We start from the raw sequence: 13,335 nt of genomic DNA, 5'->3' as shown, positions 1-13,335 counted from the left end.
GGTTTTGGGGGCGCTCCGGAGCCTGCCGCGGGGAAGGCGAGGGTGCGATGCTCCGGAACGCCGGGAATTGGCCGAGCCGGGCGGCGCCTCGGTCGCGCTGTGCGGAGTTGGCGCGGCCCCGGGGGCGGCGCTGTGGAAACCGCCGCGGCCGGCAGGAGGCGTCTCTCGGACCCGGGCTCGGCGTCCGGGTGTCGCGCAGGGGCTGCGCGGGGGAAGAGTCCTGAGTTTGCAGCGGGCTGTTTCGGTGCCCTGCGCCGGGGGCCGGGAGTGAGATCACGAGGTGAGGGGTGGAGCGGTAGGTCGCCTGCAGCGGGGGGACCGGAGGAAGTGTCCTTCCAATCTTTATTTTTCTGTTATGCAAACTAATTGAGGAACTGGGTTCTAGTGACTTCCCCACTCCAGCCACTTCAGTTCTCCGCCTCTTCCTCAGTTTTATTTCCCAGTTTGACGGAGGGCAATAACAGGAAAAGTTACCGTGTGTGTGTACACCTCTATAAATAAAATTGGTTCAGTGTCTGTTTTGCCTTGGGTGGATGTGGTAGGAGTGGCGTGTGTGTGTGTGTGTGTGTGTGTGTGTGCACGCGCGCGCGCGTGTCTGTGTGCGCGCGCGCGCACGCACGCGAGGGGAAGGCACAGGCGGGTTTAGTGGGGTGGAGAGGGAATACCACAATCTGTGCCAATTGTGCCTTGAGGCAAGAGCACCGAGTGATGAATAATAACGCCTGGCTTGGCGGCTTTCCAGTTGATTTATGTCTTATGTCAAGTCCCTCCTTCCCTAACAATGCCAGCTCACACCGAACTCTTTTTCTGCCTTTTCCTTTTGTACTTACCGTGTGCCCTAACACCTGGCTCTATACAGTTGAACGCTAAAAAACAGGTTGGAACTTTCCGGGTCCACCTATATGTGGATTTTGTGTACTACTGTAAATGTGTTTTCTCTTCTTTGTGATTTTCTCCACCTTTCCTGTAGCTTACTTTGTTGTGAGAATACAGTACAATACCACATGTAACACAAAATTTGTGTTAATCGGCTGTTTATTATTGGTTAACGGTAGGCTGCTAGTAGTTAAGTTCGGGACTCAAAAAGTTATGGATGGATTTTTCCAGGGGTGGGTTCCATGAACAGCCTCTTTCTCCCACCCACCTTGTTCAAGGGTTAGCTGTACTGTGCTTTCTTTGAGTTTGATCATTATGAACTTTTCATACATAGATTTATGAATGTTTCCAGTTAGATCTTTAATATTCATTTTTCTGGGGACTCAGTTTTATAATTTTGTTATTGTTGACCTATAAAGGCTAACAGAACTAGATTTTTAACAGGTGCTTTTTCTTCAGTTAAAAAATATTATGGAACACCTGTGTGCATTGTGCTAGGCATAGTACTGGTCACCTGGGATGACTATTTGATGAAGCCACAGACCCTTGCATCAATGATCTCTTTTTCTTTTAGTCTGTTGGCTGAGAGAGAGAGAGAGAGAGAGAGAGATTAATTGCTTATAACCAGCTTTTTTCCACCTCCTACAGTGCTAAGGAGGAGACGATGATATTTGTCATTTTACAGAGTTTTCTTTGCTTTTGACTTTAAGTTCTAGTTTTTTTCAAGGGGTCTGATTCTTTGAAGAGAGCACCTTTTTGGTTTGAGTAGCTCATTAGGAAGCTGATATTTGGTGTGTGTGTTTTATATTCTTGCATTATTTTTCTATAATATGGCTTCATTTGCTTTAATAGATAAAGTCATATATGTGTCATTTCTGAAGACAAGGACAAGGAAGCCCTTTTGCAATTAAGAAGTTGTTTGGTCTCTAAAACAGCCTATAGTGGTTGCTGCTAATGTAGCTTCTGTTGCTAAACAAGCAACTGGTATTCCTTCTCCAATAGTGGTAATGTTTTGGGGATTGTAAAAGTAGACCTTTAACATTCTTCAGGAATATATTCGAATTTAGAAGTGCTTCAACATGCTCCTGGCTTTCTCCCACATAATATTTCCATTGAGAGCCCCTGTTTCCTGGGTAGATCCTCATGCTTTAAATTCACTCACTATTTAACTTTGAAGTTAATCTTTAATTTGGTGAACTTTTTTTTTTTTTTTTTTTTTTTTACAAAGAAACCGTTTTGTCACCTCGTGAGATAGGTGATAAACAACTGTGAAGAGAACCACAAACCAGAGAAGTTGTGGTTTCCCTGCTGTCATCAGTTAGCCACACTTATTTCTACACCTCACCCCCCAACCCCACCCTAGACTTACAGTAAAAACTGATACTCCAGCAGAATTACCAATCATATATTGTCCACAAATAAATGTCAAGAGTCTATTGGAAGATAGTATCTCTTTACCTTTACCTGCTATGGGCTTTTGAATAGCCTTGGCTGCTTTGGAACCTTAATTTCTCATTAAAATTTAAAATTGACCCATAAAGATGAAATATGGTATAAGAGGAGTGACTTCAGGGACTTAGTCACAGACTAAAACAAAACATTTTGATGAATGAATGGGATCCAGTTGTTGTCAGCTTGCAAATGATCATCTTCTTTCCTTTCCTGGTAGGATTTTTAGACTCTGAGGAGCAATTGGAGCTCATCCACACCATGGAAATGGAAACCACCGAACCTGAGCCAGACTGTGTAGTGCAGCCTCCCTCTCCTCCTGATGACTTTTCATGCCAAATGAGACTCTCTGAGAAGATCACTCCATTGAAGACTTGTTTTAAGAAAAAGGAACAGAAGAGATTGGGAACCGGAACCCTGAGGTCTTTGAGGCCAATTTTAAATACTTTGCTAGAATCTGGCTCACTTGATGGCGTTTTTAGATCTAGAAACCAGAGTGCAGATGAGAGCAGCTTACATGAACCTATTGTGAAAAAACCCCTGGAAATCAATCCATCATGTGCACCAGCGGAAAACAGTATGTCTGTCCTGATTCCTGATGGCACAAATGTTGGGGGCCAAATACCAGAAGCTCATCCTTCCACTGATACTCCAGAACAAGTGGTTCCAATCCAGGATCACAGCTTTCCACCGGAAGCTATCAGTGGGACGGTGGCAGATTCTACAGCAGGGCACTTCCAGACTGACCTTTTGCACCCCGTTTCAAGTGATGTTCCTACTAGTCCTGACTGCATAGACAAAGTCATGGATTACATTCCAGGGGTTTTCCAAGACAACAATTTTACAATCCAGTACATTTTGGACACCAGTGATAAGTTGAGTACCGAGCTTTTTCAGGACAAAAGTGAAGAGGCTTCCCTTGACCTTGTGTTTGAGCTGGTGAACCAGCTACAGTACCACACTCACCAAGAGAATGGAATTGAAATTTGCATGGACTTTTTGCAAGGCACTTGTATTTATGGCAGGGATTGTTTGAAGCACCACACGGTCTTGCCATATCATTGGCAGATCAAGAGGACAACTACTCAAAAGTGGCAGAGTGTATCCACTGATTCCCAGGAACACTTGGAAAGATTTTACTGTAACCCAGAGAATGATAGAATGAGAATGAAGTATGGGTATGTATTTATAACTACTTTAAAACTATTGTTAAATCCTATAGAGAAGGTCAAGAGGCTAAATGCTTATTAGTAGGGTAGTTTCTTTCAGTAGTAACCTAACAGGTTTTATTCTTTTCTTTACTGTTACTCTTTCGGCTGTATGCTAACCTGGTTTTTCATGTTGGTTTAATGCAGAGTATTCACCTAACCAGATTATGAAGTTTTATGACTTGAACAATCCATATGTCACTCTGTACAGTATGTGTGTGCCAGAGAAGTTGCATATACATTGAATGTTGTAAATCAGATACTGTTTTAATCACACAAAAGAGCTTGCTTTTGAAAGAAAATCCAAGGTTAATCTTACTGTAGCACAAATAATGAATACCAAATTTATTTAATTTTAAAGTTTTGCATGTTGAGTAGCTGCTAGTTTTTTAAAGGAAAATACTATCATTTGGAGATATCTGTGTCCCTCTTTCCATTTTGAATGGTATGGTTTTTCTGTGAGCTTCTTCCCAAACTTCTGAATCATGCCCAAACATTATTTTTTTTTTTTCTTTTTTAAGTTTCCTTAAGTCTTTCTACCTTTAAGTTTATTATTCTGTTTACCTTGTAGAGAAAATTGTTCTACAATTCAGGCTGTTTTCTTAGACCTGAGCAGTGAGTTGAAGGGAAATTTTATGTAAATAGATATGTTGATTTACAGGGAAATTTTATGTTAATAGATATGTTGATTTATCATTTACATAAAAAACAGTTATCCTCAAGTTTTGTATGCAAGACATGTATGTAAATAATTCAGTTCTATTAGTGCAAATTCACTGATAGGGACCTGAAATTTCCACATCTGAATTCTTACTTAATTGAGTATAAATTGAAAGAAATGGTAGTTGCCATGTGTGAAGTTGCTAGTGTAAAAATGGCTGTGTAGTAAGCCTTAATCTTTACATTTCAAATTTGTTTCTCCTGTAGTCTAGGAGTTAAAGTATGTGATGTTACTAGCTATTTGTCTATGACCAAGAGAAAGGATTAAAATTCTATGAGGGGAGAAGAACACATCTGTCCATGCTACCTGACTTGGGAGACAATGAGGGCAACCTGACAGCTTCACAGATAATGAATGGCCTGATACAGTACTGAGAGGCATGACCCATAGAAAGGAAAAATATGCTGAGAATCCTAACCCACAAGTCTGAGAGAAAACTTTCTTAAGAGTCATCTTTGTTCACAGATAAGTTGGGTTACACTAACCCAAGTGTCTGGAGAGCCAGCAATCAAATGGTGTCGGTAAACGTTTCCAAGTTGTCTAATTTTGTTAGTCTTGATGTTAACCTTCTGTGTTCTAACATAGTGCCAGGGCATTGTTGGTATTGTAGAAACCAGGTTTTTTGTTTTGTTTTGTTTTTTAATTTGTTCCCTTTTAGTATTAGGTAAGTGGTTTTCTTTTGATATTGCATTATGTAAGTTGTATAGTACACAGATCTGTGTGTCTTTTTAGCGACTTAATTATCATGAGACTAGAACTTTGCATCATTTGTTTCAAAAGGGATGCATGGGATAAAATGAGAAACAATATAAGGCCCAAGTTTAAGGCATTGTTATATAGAAGCCCCTTGGGATAAAAGTAAGATAATACTAAGAATGTAGCTTTCCTGATCAGGAAAATCAAGATGTTATCAAGACAATACATTTATTAATACTAGGTTTTCAAGATTCTATCTTGCTTGGGTAGCAAAATTCTTAGATCCTGCAATAAAGCTAAGTACATTTAACTTTCTTTTTTTTTTTTTTTTAAGCCAGCATTGGAAGAGAGAAAAATGTTTTCCATTTTATCTTAAAAATCTTTTTTTAATAAGGTATTGTCCAAAATCTCTGTTGCCCATGAGCTAGCAATTCTAATTGGTATGTCAAGGGTAATTAATTTTACATATTCTCAAAGCCACTGTAATCCTTCCATCTCCAGATTGCAAAACTGCAGAACAGTGGCCTCCCACTTCACTCTTATGAAGCAAATTTCCAGTCTGCTGAGTACTTCAGCATCTTGGTACATTAAGTTTCTATCTGTTTGAATTGGTCAGGAAGAAACTAGCAGGACTCTTGTCCAACGCATTACATTCTGTTACCATGAGCAAAGCAAGACAGGTATTTTGATCTCAGAAAATCCAAGAACTCTCTTAGATCAGGTATTTTATTCTCTGGTAAAATTACTTGGCTGAAAAATTAGATAAAGCTATAGGCCTATAGGCATACAGTGTTGGATAATTTACAAAGTAGTTGCAGTGAGTGCTTGATTTCCAAGTCTTTTTTAATGAAGTAAACTAATATTTATTTGACACTTAAGAGCAAAAGTGTCAGTGAATTATTGTAATTACTAATTCTGCTGCTGCATTGTTAATGGTAGTAAGTGGTCCTGCTCTGCTAAAAATAGCAAAAAAGTATTAACAGTTAATTACTAGTAAAGTGAAGTTCTCCATAGACAACAGTAAGAAATATAAGATTGTAGATAGCTAAGTGTCAAAAATTAGGCTTTTGGGAAGTTGACCTGTGGTCATTGCAACCTGGTTTTCCTTGTATTCCGAAGCGATGTTGTGTTTCCTGGCAACAAGATGCAGATAACGGCATGTTGAGCCTTGCTGAGAGATTCACAAACAAGCTGGAGCAGCCCAGGTTCACATGGTTACCACATTATTTGGCTAAAGCTATTAATCTCTGTGGTCAGGCCTGTAAAGCTGGTCTATCTGTACAGATTGCACATAACCAGGAAGTGTGTGTTCAGCTGTGTATATGTCCAAGTCTGGCCTAGCAGTCTTCGGATGCAGAAACAATGAATGGCAGTTGTTTTTCCCACTTATTTTCAGCAGTTTATACGACTTGGTAGATCATTATTATATGCTATATCCGTGAGATACTTCATTGTATGTATGGAACTTGGGAAGAGTTCATAGTTCTGGGTCTCTAGCAGAGATAAAAGTTCGTAGTCTCAAAACTGCAGATGAAATTCTTTGTTTTGCAAATGGATTGGATTTAACATCTAACTTAATCCAAATTAGATGTACAGTATTTATTTTATTCTCAAGAATGAAATTGGAAAGGAAGTTGAGCCAGATAAGTTCACAGGTCTCTTCCAACTCTTTAGTCAAGATGTCTAGATGCTAAAAATGTTTTAAAAAGAGGATTTCAATAGTAAATGCTTACTTGGTTTATTATAGTGAAATTATTTTAATTATTCTTTTCGAGTTTTGTCTTTATCCCAAATTATGATACAATCCCACTTCGCTTTTTCACTCTGCTTTTATATATCTCTAGATGTTTATTGCTGACATCAACTGAAAGTAGTTGTATGTATGAACTCCCCATATTTAGATGCCAAGGCTTCTTTTGTACACGGGATGGGCTTTGGAGAATTTCCAGATTCCAAATACACAGTTAAGAAAACAACATTGAATGTTGTGTTTTAGATTAAGAAAACATAGTCTCTGACAGCTTAGGCACTCATCCTTAGTAGAAAATGATACTAAATGGCAGGACTAAGCAATTTTGAAAGAGCTTTACAAACTGTGTGGAATACTGTTGTGGATAATTGAAATTGTGGAGGATGTGCAAATCTCCCTTTAGCAACTGAGATCACCATTGTTTTTCATTTTACATTCATTTTAAAGTGTGCCAGAATACAGAATAGTCTTCCAGTTATTATCACCCATAAAGAAAAGGCACTCTGCAGAATATATTTTGGAGGCAATCTGTACATGAAAATATGACCAGTGATTATTTCGAATTCTGAATTTCCTGAAAGGGGGAGGGTGAAGAAGAAAATTGCAAACCCTGACTCCATGGTTAATTTTTCTCAGAGGCCAATGTTGTTTTCTCCTCTTTTGGAATTAAGGCTTATTGATATGAGAGGGAGTTTTACTAGTTATGGTTTAAGCATAGAGTGTTGTTATAGCCTTAGTTTTGAGTGATTGTTATTGCTCTTAGGAGTTTTTTGTGTTTTTCTTTAATCTGGCCAAGGGACAATACCATTAGATGATTTCACAGGAACTCTGTGAAAGAAGACAGAGAGGACTGCATATTAATGATAATCGAGAGCATATGCTCCTATTTTTTATTTGACTTGAAGAGTGCGTTATCTAAAGTAGAGCAAGCTCCTGACTGAACTATACTAGAATAGTTAATTTAGCCAAGTTAGCTCTGGCCTGCACAGCTGTGATGATATAGGAACTAACTCATTATGTGTTATTGATAACACTGGAGAGAGGAGAACAGCTGAAACTTACTATGCCTTGTGACTTTTTGGTATTTCTTGAATATACACAGCTGGATGAGTTTGAATTTATTTTAAAAATTCCTGCCTAAGAGAAAGAGAGAGCTCCATAAGCAAGAACTGTGTTTGAAGTGACTTTCAAAATGTGTGCCTTCTGCTTTAGGATAAAGCAATCCAATGAATTATTTTTTGTACCTCTTTATGCTCTATTTACATATGAAATAAAACTAATTGGCTTCTGTCTATACTAATCCAGAGGAGTTACTGGGTCTGTGTAGAGCTATCATGGGAATCAATAGCAATCATCCATTTATTTCCTTTCTGTTTTTTTGTCAATAAGCAGATCTAAGCCAGACTTTTTGAAGCAGCTGTCACCTGGCTGCAGGTTGGGGTCAGTCTGTTTCTGAAGTATTAATGGTAATGAAAATGAACCTTGCTAAAGCCAAAGATGTATAACTTTTAAATCAGACAGTTGAAGAAAATAGCTTATAAGGTTATCTGGCATGATACAGTATGCATTTTCTTACATTGACTCTAAAGCTTTTATTTTTTATTATAAATAAGTGGGAAACAATAATGGTCCATTCAACATTTAAGACTTCATTCTACATATGTGGACATGAAAAAGCTGCAATTTGATGAAGTCTGCTATGTTCCTGTATCTCTTTCTTACATTTACACTAGAATTTCTGGATTCTGGATTTGCATTCTACTATGAAGCAAGTAAATTCATAAATTTTGTCTGTGCATCTCTGTTCTAAGTGACCCTTAGTTTTATATTAGGCTTGGGGGCTCTTTCTAAAGGGTGAAACAGTATGGAGCCCGTACAAAACTTGGCTACACAAGAGATGCTACTAAAATCCAGCCATTTGACATTATGACTGTTTTCCTATGACCTCTTTTATTTCTTATCCTTTGATTTGAGACCACCAGATTCCGCATACTTTATCTGATTGTAATAATTTTGATCACACTTAAGTTAGTACCTGATGTCCTCTTGATCTAGATTGGCAACCCTTAATAATTACTGGTGTCCTGTTTGAGAGTTGCACTTGCCTTTTTTGTGGAAGGAAAACTTAAGTACGTGTGTATATTTTTACAAAGGAAAAAACATACTTGGAGCTATAAGATGATTTTTGATTATTCTGGCACAACTTTATAAGGCTGGTTCTGGTAATTGGATACTGTTAAGTTTTGCAAGAAATTCCCTTCATAAAAGCAGTATGTATGCTGGATTTCTCTTTTAAAATATATCTGGGAGTTTTAAACTAAAGTGAAGTGAACATGAGTGATTTTGTATCTTTGGAAGACACAAGAGTGCTGAGGGTTGAGCCATGTTCTGTTTCATTCTGGGTTTGAAATTTTTAGGTAATAGCTTAAGATCTTGGGTTGAACTGAACTTTGTGACACCATAAACACAAACTGTATAAAGGAATAAAATACTTAAGTTCTAAAGTTCACCATTTCTAGGAACAAACAAGTACCTTTTAGGTATGAGGAACTTTTTTAACAAAATCAGATGTATTATATTTATAGGTTATCTATGGTATTGCTTTCTAGAGTCTAGGAATTATTATGCACAGACTTGCCTCTATTTAAAATCCCTGTAAGTTAAAAAAAAAAAATTAAGAAAAAAAAGGGGTCACCTGGGTGGCTCAGTCTGTTAAGCCACTGACTGCTGCTGACTTAGGCTCAGGTCATGATCTCACAGTTCATGAGTTCGAGCCTCGCATTGGGCTCTGTGATGGCAGCTCAGAGCCTGGAGCCTGCTTTGGGTTCTGTGTGTCCCTCTCTCTCTCTCTGCTACTCCCCTGCTCGTGCTCTGTCTCTCTCTTTCTCTGTCTGTCTCTCAAAATTAAACATTAAAAAAATATCCCTGCAAGTGTTAAACCTCATCCAGCCCAGTCCCTGATACATGAACTAAAAGCCTTGAAATTCTCATATAAATTCCTTGTTAATAGGAGAATTTAAAATGGCAATGGGTAAGTTCAGAAATACATCCTGAAGTCTGGCAGGGGGAAAAAAAAGGATTTTATGTAAAATAAATTCCATTCAACTTGGTAGTTTATAAATAAGGTTTATATTTGATTTGTGCAGAATTACAATATAGCAGTCTTGTGCTAACTATAACCAATTCTGTGATCACTAAGTTAAATTTTAGAAGTTGATGATATTAATACTTTTAATTGTGAAACTTAAAATTTTCCTTGCTGACCTAACCTATTGCTGACCTAACCTGTTGCTACGACAAGCGTAGAAGGGAGTTAACTAAGCATTCCTATTTGCTGTGTCCACACAACGAAATGTGTCTGTCTCCTTGATCTTTCTCTCTCCCATGTGCTGTTTACTTACTGGCAACACCCACTTGGCCAGTAAAGAACCTTTGCATGGTCATCACGATGAAAGGGTAAGCTCTTATGACAGTGAGAATGCTAATGACTGTTCCCTTTCACATTCTACAGAAACCAGTGATTTGCCAGTATGTGTGCCACAAAATGTGTCAGGAGTGTATTAGAATCTCCCATGACTAAGTTATTTGAGAAAGAGTTCAGGAAATTTGTATTCTTTATGCAAATGGATGTCCTTTATTTGGGCACTATTGCTTCTGGGCAAAAGGAAGGGTTTGTGAATAGTCTTACTTGAACATAGCACTTCTCTTATGACTGGAAAATATGTTTGGGCCATACTTACAGGAATTTCTCTTTGTTACGTTACCTTCTTTCCTTTTTTGGATTAAGAGATTTTTAAACTGCCTCTTCTCATTTGACATATAGCCATAGAGTTTAGGTGAACTTCTTTGCTTGAAATTTTTACTAGCACTGAATAGTCAGGGCAAGAACGGCAGCGGTAGGGGCCCAAGGGTGATTTTGCTTGTAGTAGTGTGTGTGCTTTCAGAATCTTGCCTGCACCCTGTGATCTTCACAGCTCCTGCAGCTGATCAGGGCGTGGAGAGGGCAAATGGTACAAAATACTCTAAATATTTCCTGTTGCGGTTGGTTTTTGGTTTCTGACTGTCACCTGGCTTCGCTCTTTCACTTCCAGGCATTGAGAGAATAAAAATAAATGCAGCAGAAATACTAGATTTGCTTTCTGAGGTAATAAAAGAAAGACCTCCTTGAATGGGGGTAGAATATGTGAAACAGAAGGAACTTTGTTTGCTTACTTTCTGATGTTTCGATTGTCCAAATGCTGCCACACATCAGAAAATAATTTAGGCTGTCTATTGATAAAATTGAATCTATCAGAGAAGCTTGGTTTTGTAGAATCCCTCTCCCCTCGAAAGAGTTACTGATTAAAGATCCTTTTGAAAGGTTTTGTGATCATAGTTTATGAAACTTAGATAATTAAAAAAGTATCTCTTAATATGTTTTCTGTAGGGAGTCTTTTGTTTTCCCCCCTTTGAGAAATTTGCTTTAAAAAACTCAGGAAGTGATGAATTCTCTATATGGTTAGTTTGCATACATTCAAATCTCTAGTCTTGAGACCTCTCATAATAAGCCATCAAAGTGTATATTTTTAATTTGCTCATTTATCAGTTAATCTGCACTAACCAGGCAAAAAGACAAGGCTAAATTGAGAAAATTCTGAATAAAAACCTTTTTTAAAGGAATTTGTAATTTTAAAAGTCAATCTATAAATAAATTAAGCTAATAGATTGTATCCTACTGGTGGTTATTAGAGGATATATTTTATAATTTTTATAATTATTTCATTTACGTGTAAATGAGTTCTGAATTGTTTGAGGTTATTTGAAAGTAATTTTTAAAACAATTTTAGCACTTACATACAGTTGATTTTGTAATTAAGTAGAAAAGTTATATAAACAAATATATTTCAGCCCTCTTTCAATGCTGTCAAATTCTATATCCATAAAATTAATCAGTATTGTGCCTTGAGTACATGGCAAACAATTTTTATTGTCTACTTTGAGGTAAGATAGAAACTTCACAGTTTTAAAAATATTTCACTTAACAAATGGGATATTTACTCCTCTTCATTAAAAGCCGTAACTTCATAATTTAAGGCAGTGTAAGATATGATACACATTAAAAAAAAAAAGTCTGTTATATGCTGTCTATCCCAGCTGTTCTTATAGAAATTAAGTTTCATTTCCTCTTCAGCCCATGGTTGACAAGTATGTCTCACTTAAGTTACCTTCTAGGAGCCTCAGGACATGTGACTGAACTTGGATAAAAGTTAAGGCTGTATGACATTTCTGATGTCTTCAGAGTGCAAAATTTAATCCCATGCCTCTGTAAATAGATAGCAGTGAGATCTTCTGATCTCATAAGTGTAATTTTATTTATGAAAGATTTTAGGCTTATCCACGTCTTATTAGAAAGTTCTTTTGTGTTCTTTCCTTTGATCTAGTAGTTTTGTAATAAAAACAAGCAAAAAACTTAATTTAATTTAGTAAGGTCTTTTCCTCAAGTGAATATTGTAATTTGCTTTTAGTGGTTGCATAGGGCACAGGGGTGTATGGTACTTTTTAAAGGTTTAGGAAACACTTAGGTGTACTCAAATGTGTCTTAGTACGAAGGTTTTTGAGAATAAACTGTGTTATGTGTTTGTTTAGTTACCCACCTACTTTTGGAGAATACAGAATTCCGAAAGCTTAAAAATAGTATTCTTTCATGTAGGAAATCTACCTGCCTTCCTTTTTTCTCCTCTTATTTATCCTCTCATTTTTATTTCAGTGTGTTCATTCTAGAATGACTTTAAGACCATAGGTAGATGTCTAACAATTTGTAAATCAGACATGGGGTTTAAGCACACAGATCAGAGTGATTCTAGACAGCATCCATTCACTAATTTTGTGCCATCTCATTCACCTGCTTCCAAGATATCTCAGGAGGTAACAAGGGAGCAGCACATACAGTCAGGATTTTGCTTTACAATGATCACCTTTTTAAAAATTGATTCCCAGAAACTCATTGTGAATCATCTTAAAGTGAGGATATTTTTACCCAAAAATCATTTGAAGTACTTAGAACCATAAGGTAAATCCATGACCTAAGTTTGATGTTAATTGTTCTACGGAGTGAGCTAAGCCTCAGCAATCCTGTCTTGATGAGGTGAGGGTCTCCTTGGAAGTGGATAGATTGAATTGTCAACATTTGATTCTTAGCCTGCCCATAACTACTGAGGGTCGTATGCATCATAATATAAACTTCCAATTTTGATTTGTAGATATGTCTGTGCCTGTAGCTACTCCTGGATATAAAGGGGGAAAATCCAGTTGTTACCAAGACCCATGTTATAGTGTAGAAGTTAAGTATAGAATTCTAACCTCTGGTAAATATTGAAAGATGTTGGTATGTATGTAAGAATTTATAGATAATTTTTATTGCCTCAGTAACTCTGTATTATTTATTTGAGTCAGTGTTGGCAAAAATCTTAATTAGTAACAGAATAAATGATGGTTTACTATGTTTCCGAAGCATAAAGTTAGAATGCATAGTCCTCTGAAGTTTAATAACTACACCACTATCACATAATATGTTGGTATTATATATGCCATGGCTTTGATTCTCATCACCTTGTAACATTTGAAGGGATATGCAAACTTCTAAATATTCCAGCATT

General features: G+C 37.3%; 1 protein-coding gene across 1 annotated transcript in view; it reads left to right on the top strand.

The window, feature by feature from the left end:
- The window catches only part of TIPARP (TCDD inducible poly(ADP-ribose) polymerase), a 30,505-nt gene that overhangs the window by 953 nt on the left and 16,217 nt on the right, over positions 1 to 13,335 (top strand). Inside the window, exon 2 of the mRNA XM_019440266.2 lies at positions 2,546 to 3,503. Within this exon, the coding sequence (XP_019295811.1) occupies positions 2,587 to 3,503 (917 nt within the window). The 5' untranslated portion in view covers positions 2,546 to 2,586. The remainder of the gene's footprint in view (positions 1 to 2,545; positions 3,504 to 13,335) is intronic.

The sequence above is a fragment of the Panthera pardus genome, unplaced genomic scaffold (assembly GCF_024362965.1).
Source record: "Panthera pardus isolate Hobbes unplaced genomic scaffold, ASM2436296v1 HiC_scaffold_16, whole genome shotgun sequence".
In the NCBI taxonomy this organism is placed as follows: Eukaryota; Metazoa; Chordata; class Mammalia; order Carnivora; family Felidae; genus Panthera; species Panthera pardus.
The sequence above is the reverse complement of the archived record's forward strand: the minus strand, read 5'-3'. Positions and strand labels throughout refer to the sequence as shown.